Genomic DNA, 7,150 nt, shown 5'->3' with positions numbered 1-7,150 from the left:
ATTAAGGACCAGAAGATTGATTCCTGTTCCCGCTCCTTTTTGGAAGCCTGTCTGAAAAGTGTCAGTAGCCGGCGAGTTCTTAGCCCAGTTCTTAAAGAGGGTGAGTATCAGTGACGCGAAGATTTTTCCAATAATGTCTAATAGAACTATGGGCCTGTAATTGGATGGTATATTTCTTGGTCCCTTTTTATAGATGGGAACAAGTACAGCCTCTGTCCAGTTAGTCGGCATCTGTTTTTGATGTACACACTGTTCGAACAGTTCTTTAATCACCCTCGCCCATGCTTCAGGATGTTGTTTCAGATCTATGTTAGATAGACCGTCTGGTCCGGGGGCCCTGGATTGTTTCAAGCTTCTAATTGCCTTTAGAATCTCTTCTAGACTGGTGATGTTCGCCCAGCCCACGTTTTCCTCCTTTGAGGGTTGGTTTTGCGTAGTGCGGAGGGTGCCTGAGGTCGGGAGTGCGTATAATTTCGCGAAATGGGTGATCCACTGCTGTTCTGTGACGTCACACAGAATCTGATTTGGTTTCTGTCCATTAACGGTTTTAAGTATAGACCAGAAGTCACGATTGTTCTTGGACACACAGACTTTCAGCATTGCTTCTGCATCATTCTGATAGAGATTTTGTCGTTCTTGCTTAAGCCATGCTTTATACATTGCTTTACCTTCTTGATGTTTAGCCCAGGCTTCTTTGGTGTTGCTTTTTTTTGCCGCTCTTTTCAATTTTGTAAGATCTTTGCGTTTTGCGACCAATGTTGCATTAAACGTGTGTTTGTGTATGGGTTGAGTTCCATTCTTTCCCCCAAAGCTTACTTTGTGGGGTATCAGTAGAGAGACATATTCAGGTTGAGACGCTTCCCTAGCGCTGTTTATCTCCATGTGGTTTTTGCGAAGCTTATTCTCCAATATGTTTATGTTACCGGAGGTCAGCCGAATTCGATTTTGTTGCGTGTTGACACCAATTACAAAGGGATAAAATGATCGCTCTTTGGTTACACCCCTCCACGACAGAAATAAGAGGTTGTGGTCACTTTCTCTGGTTCTTTCCACTTTGAATTCCACAAAGTATGGAATCAAACCTTCAGTAACAAAGATGTAGTCGAGATTTGCCACAGCCGGCGCTCTCTCCCAGGTTGGCGTCTGCACTTCGAGTTCTTGGAGAGAGGCGACGTTGTGAAATTGTCTCGATTTCATCAAGTCCATCCATGCTTGACCTCTTTTGTCCCTTTTCCTCAGTGCTACTGCCATCGTGTTGCCTATCGATTGTGTTCCACATTTTGCATTGAGATCCGCACAAATGATTATATTGGGGGTGTCGAAGTTTACTCTGATTTCGTCTATTGTTGTTGCAACTTGCTCACAAAATGTTTTCGTAGCTGTTTTTTCGGGATTCCAATAAAGGTTTATTATGACCAGATCAGGGCTCATCTGGACATTTTTCCCTTGAACCTGGGGATTCCACTTTGTTAGGGTTGCCAGCATACCATATTTTTCACAGATTTTGTTCTTAGGTGAGATTCCTGAGCCTAATCGAATTGCTGTTAACAAACCTCCAGAGGGTCTTCCTGATACAGGTCTCTGAGCTGGCGAAACTTCGATACTGTATCCCTCGAGAGTAGGTTTCTCTGTTAGCCATGTTTCTTGCAGGCAAATTAGGTCGAAGCGGTTCAACTTTACATCGCTAGGCTTAGTTAGGTGGCTGAATCCTCTTGTATTCCACGACGCCATCTGAAGTGAGGTCTTTTCCTTAAATTGGTCTGGGACCGTTACCTGGATCTTGTTATTGACGGCGTCATGGATTGACTGCTAGGCCTTCTTCTTACGGCCGAACGTATCTGCAATCCATTTCCAAGGTTTGGTTGACGTGGAGGGGGATTGAGCTGGTTTGAGCTCTGTCGCCTGATCCCTCTTTATGTAGGCGTTACGCGAGCTTTCCACTCGTCGCCTTGGCGTGGTAAATGGTATGTGATGATTTCTGTCCCGTTTCCGGGGGTAATCTTCCCCTTTACCTCTTTCTTCTCTGTCTCGACCAGCGTCCAACTCCTCCTTTCTATTTTTTTTTGTCACGTTTTCTGATCTTGTATCATTAGCAAATTTCGAGGGGGCATATCTTTGAGAGCCTGTCGTATCTTCATTTTCCTTTAGTTTTTCTAATTTTAAGCCCAGACACTGTAGCTCTTTTGCCATTTCAAGGGGCCATTCTTGCAGGGCTTTCGACCTTATATGTAGGTATGCTTTAGCTTTATGATCTTTGTGGTAGGGTTCCACCAGAACCAGGTCCCTTGTTGATAGATGCCGCAGTTTGTCAATTTTTGCTGTAATTTTTAAGACTGTCCTTCTATTAAGGACCATGTATCTATCTTTGGATGAAATTTGCTCTAATTTAAATAGCGATGTCCCTTCGAGTTTTAGGAGTTTTTTTTCTGCCGGTTTTGATCGGCCGTAGTCTTTTTTATAGGAATTGATCCTATACTTTCTTTGCTCATGATTAGGGATCCGTTCTTCGCGACGGTCTGTCTCTTTTTTAGGGGCTTGCTTCTCTTCCATTTTCTTTAGGGTTTGGATAGCCTCCAAACCAGTAGTGGGGGTGCTCGAGCGAGATCTACCATGGTCGCTTGGAGCCTCCACAAGTGTAATCCTCCTTGCTCCAGACCGCGTCCTAACGCATGCCGGCGGAGTAGCTATTCTTGATTGCTGCGGGCTTAGAATTTCCTCTTCAGCGCAGGCAGAGTCGTCAGAAGAGTTAGATGAATCGAGGGCGTGGATCAGCGTGGGAGACCTTTGCGCGATTTCGGGGCGATCTTGCTGTGAGTGATTTCCCACTATGTTCGCCTGTCGCTTTTCTTTGCTGAGAATGGCTCTGTCGGATCTGTCAACAAGGGGGTCCACCGAGGAGGTAAGAGATGTTTTCACTCGAGTGTCTGGGAGACTCTTTGGAGGAACACACAGGAGGGGGCTCTCCATTGCATGTTTCGTCATGATTTTTGACTGCAAGGCTCGTCTCTGATCCGACACACCTCCTGGTAATTTGACACGGGCTTTCGTGAAAATCGAAGCCACTTCTGTGACTCTGGCCATCTCTTCCGTTTGAGTACTTTGAGAGGTCATTGCACGTGTCTGCCTGGTTTGTCGATCCATCTTGAGCAGCTTGTTTTCAAAATTCGTTAGTTTGGTTTCAAGGCTCCTTTGTATGGTATTTGAGTTCCTTTCCACTGCTGTTAGATATCCTTCTATAAAGGTCAATTTATCCTTAAGTGAGGTGATCATGGACGTGTTGTCCTTTAAGGCCTCATGAATCGCCTCATACAGTTTGCTGAAGGGGTTTAGCGCTATTGAAAAGGCTGACATGATTGATAGTAAGTCAGCCTTTTTTTTCTTTTCTGAGGGTGTTTCTTTCTCAAACCCTACCGGGATGTCACTTTGTCTCCTGTTTCTGGTTGGCGTGTAAAGTTCTTTTTCGTTATGGAGCTGATTGAATTTTTCAGAGAATCTTTTGTCCCCTCCTGCAATCACGCCTTGTAAGCTGGCTGAAGTTTCCGCCCATGATATGTTACTGTTTGCCTGGATATGCGATCTAGTCCACGCCGCTTTTTCTTCGACGTAGGACTGTCTTTCGCTTGGTTTGAGTCTTGTCTGAGTCTCTTGATTAGCCATGGCTGCTGGTGCTTGACATTCAGGTTGGGCTAAAGTGTCTTTTTTGCTCAATAAGCTGTATGGACCTTCACTGACTACATTTGATGGGTCTAACGTTTGATGGTCTATTGCCGTTTTTATTTTATTTTTATTGTCTTTTTGTTTTGGATCTCCTAAGTGTGGTGTCTCCCCACTTGGCTCACTAGTGAATTCATCATTTGTCCTTAGGATGTTTAATTGTTCTACATTTTCCTCTGATGTCATAAGGTCCTTCACGCTAATTTCTGCCGGGGGCTTTCCTTTCACGACTTCAATATTGTGAGTTCTGTTTGGTGAAATACGAGCGTGCCATTTGACTCTTGGTAGTGGTTTTTCCTGTGTCTGATCAATTTTCTGGGCTTTACACGGTGAGGGAGGATCTCGGATAGCCGCCAGAATTTCAGCGTCTGACATTTCTTGGTCTGTGACTTGTTTTTGCTTTGTTTGTTTTATAAAGTAATCCCTCAAGGAAGCTGAGAGTAACGCTGTTTCTTGTCTTTTCGGAACTTCACCCGTTTTAGGGCCTACTTTCCGGCCTTTCTTTTTAGGTGGAATATCATTCCCTGCCCTGGCTTTGCCTCCCGCCTTCATGGTTTTTTTGAAGATTTTTTTCCCTTGTAGTCGTATCTCTAAGTTGTTTATATTCTTCGTCCTGTGATGTAGACTGATCAGATGACACAGTCATCTCGCAATTTACAGTTTGATCACTGGGCCCTTTGTTCTCTGGATTTCTGGCCCTTGACTCTTGTAAAAGATCTTCTTTTACTTGTTGTACTTTTTCTAGTTGAATTCTTTGGGCTTTTATTTCTTCTGCTGATGAGTCTTGGTTGGGTATATTTCCGCCCTCCGACATTGTCTCTATGAAAACGGAGTCATCTGCGTAGTCCCCCGGCCCTGGCTCCTCTCGTTCTTCATTTTCGTGTGTCTTAAGGGAGGGAAGCCTTTCCGACGGCGAAATGGCCTGCTTTTTTCTGTCTTTGTCCTGCGTGTTTCTGTCTTTGGCCGCCACAGTTGGGGCCCTTTTTCTGACGCTGTTATGTACAATGGCCATTGCCAGGCCTCTCCCCTCTCGGCTCTGGACTGGGTCATCCTTTTCACCTGTACCTACCATGCCTATCCTCCTGTCTTCAGGCGGCATTGGTGTAAGATGCCGTTGGTGCATGGGTTGCCCCATGTCTCCTTCCACCTGGAGAGACCCTAGCCATGCAGACCCCAGCCGAGGCCGTCCTCCGACAGCTTCAGGCCTGGTGTCACTCGCCGAGGCGGTACGCTGGCGGGGAGTTTGTGTGGAATCCGTGGAAGGGGCAGGGGGAGGGCCTTTTGTTCTTTCCAGGTTTAGGTTGCCTTTCTGTTTATTTACGGTCGCTTCTTGAAGGGAGGTCTCGGGTGGCACGTTTAGATCTATTTGGTCTCCAGTTTTCAGCCCCCTTACAGTAGCTGCAGGATTCACTGGGGCCATGATGCTTATGTTTTTTTCTCCTGAGGTCAGTGGAAAAGAAGGTCCAAATTAATTGCAAACCGATTGAGAATGTCACTGCCTAAACAGAATGCAGCAGGGACATATTGCACGACCAAACAATTATGCTCTATGCTTTTATCAAATATGGAAATGTTTAGTATTAACCTGGGAGGCAGGAGATGTTTGGAAATGGGAGTTTCCAGGCCCATTTCCCACTTATCAACTAATTTAAATGTGGGAATGGTTGGATCTTTTGGGAGTTTCCTGAACAACGCTTCGCTGATGAAGCATTTCCCATTATTCAGGCACACTCTAGCGCAAACAGGCTCCTTACTCTCATTTAAATGAATAGAGAAGAACAGCTGTTCACCCATTTTCTGAATATCAGCCAAGCTTTGAGCTGGTTTTTCATCACTTTTTACTACAAGGACTTAGATTTTCAAATTGGGGATCAGTATACAATTTCAAGGTGTTTCCTTCCAGTGTAGAATGCCACTTGAAACTTGAAGGAAGCTTGATTTTCAGGAATGAAGAGGAGTTTCCATCACCAGTTTGTTGTCCTTTTATTTTGTTTGTTTTAATTTTATTGGCCGGTTAGCCTGAATCCAGAGGACCTTGTTCACACAGTCTATCAGGGGAAACAACCTCCAAAGGAGGTAATTTCCTAATAGAGAGGGGGTTCCCTCTGGAGTCACAACTATAACCGGGTGTTTCACATTGTGTCTCCCAATGTTAATTTTCAGATCCGAAGCTCTGGAGTTGTCCAGGAAGAGGGATGAGAGGGATATGGTGTCACTCCCCCCTTTCTGAATTTAGCTGCTTAAGCGCCCCTTTGGACAGAAGATTGGCTTGGGATTGTCAGGAAACTGCGGCGGCCTAGACATTCGGGTCTCCTAACTCTCTCTCCCGCTCACACTATAAAGCATCTGATCTACGTATTCCCAAAGCTATGACTACCCGCTGTGTTTCTGTTTGGCAGCGTTGGGAGTTGCCATGCAAATGAGGTCCTTCCGCGTTCATCTTGTCACATGTTTTTTCACATTAGTCCAATTCCATGGTGTCATGTGATTCAGTGTTTTCCTACTTATGCCTGCCTGTTTTTGAATTCACTGCTTCTGAATTTGTTTTCTACGGCCTTACTGAATCTTGTGATATTGCTTTCTTGGTTACCTACCTGGCTACGTCTCACAGAATTCCTTGCCTTGCTCCTTGCCCCTCTGTTTTGAAGTACACCCCGTTACGACTATTGGAACGCTATTGAACTGCTACATCTGCCGATTTTGTACTTCATTTTGTCTGCGCGGAACCCACCTGACTACTAATCCTTGTAATTCTGCCCTCGGAACATTAACCTGCTGTTCATTGTCCGCACTCAATCCCCCTCCCGCATTCATTCTAAGAAATCTCTGCTCACTTCCCCAAACTCAGCGATATTGGGACTTCTTTGCATCTCGTTTATTCGGATTGCCTCCTGGAACTCTGGCATCCTCGTGCCGGCGGGTGTTAGGAGGAGCATTTCTTCACATCGGTGGAACTTGGACTGCCTTCGGGGAACTCTGTTAGGTGTCCTCGTGCCAGTGGATGTTAGGAGGAGCATTTCTTTACATCGATTGAACTTGGACTGCTTTATGGGAACTCTGTTAGGCGTCCTCGTTCCGGCAGTGGTAGGTGTATCTTTCTTTTCATTACCAACATGAATCTGGATTTTACATTCTACGGAACCCGACTCCTGGGTAGTTGGTAAGAGGGTTGGCTTTATTTTCTGTACTGTTAACACTACTGTTATGATTACTAGTTAAATAACCAAGCTTTCTAAAATGTGTGTTATCCTCTTCATAGGATAGGCCAGTTAAACCTTTTATCAGAATTTCTAATCCAGTTACAGACACTTCCCGCTAGTCCAAAGGTACAAAACCTTGTCTTGAAATTTGTTTACTCACAATCAAAACCTTGTCTTGAATATTGTTTACTCAAAATACATTGTCATATTAACCCTGACTTTTCTTTGCAGGTCAG

At 44.9% G+C, this 7,150-nt stretch overlaps 1 protein-coding gene across 1 annotated transcript; it reads right to left on the bottom strand.

Annotated features, from left to right (window-relative positions):
- Window positions 1-4,231: 4,231 nt before the first annotated feature.
- On the bottom strand, window positions 4,232-5,134 carry LOC138514692 (protein HEXIM2-like). Its single transcript, XM_069630106.1, has one exon. It carries the CDS (start codon window positions 5,132-5,134, stop codon window positions 4,232-4,234), a length of 903 nt encoding a protein of 300 aa, XP_069486207.1.
- Between the last annotated feature and the right edge of the window lie 2,016 nt (window positions 5,135-7,150).

The sequence above is a fragment of the Ambystoma mexicanum genome, chromosome 12, assembly GCF_040938575.1.
Source record: "Ambystoma mexicanum isolate Mex_15411 chromosome 12, UKY_AmexF1_1, whole genome shotgun sequence".
In the NCBI taxonomy this organism is placed as follows: Eukaryota; Metazoa; Chordata; class Amphibia; order Caudata; family Ambystomatidae; genus Ambystoma; species Ambystoma mexicanum.
This window is presented reverse-complemented; position numbering and strand designations above follow the sequence as displayed.

Coding starts and splice junctions, on each gene's coding strand:
- LOC138514692 (XM_069630106.1), bottom strand. CDS start 5,134: ATGGCCCCAGTGAATCCTGCAGCTACTGTAAGGGGGCTGAAAACTGGA.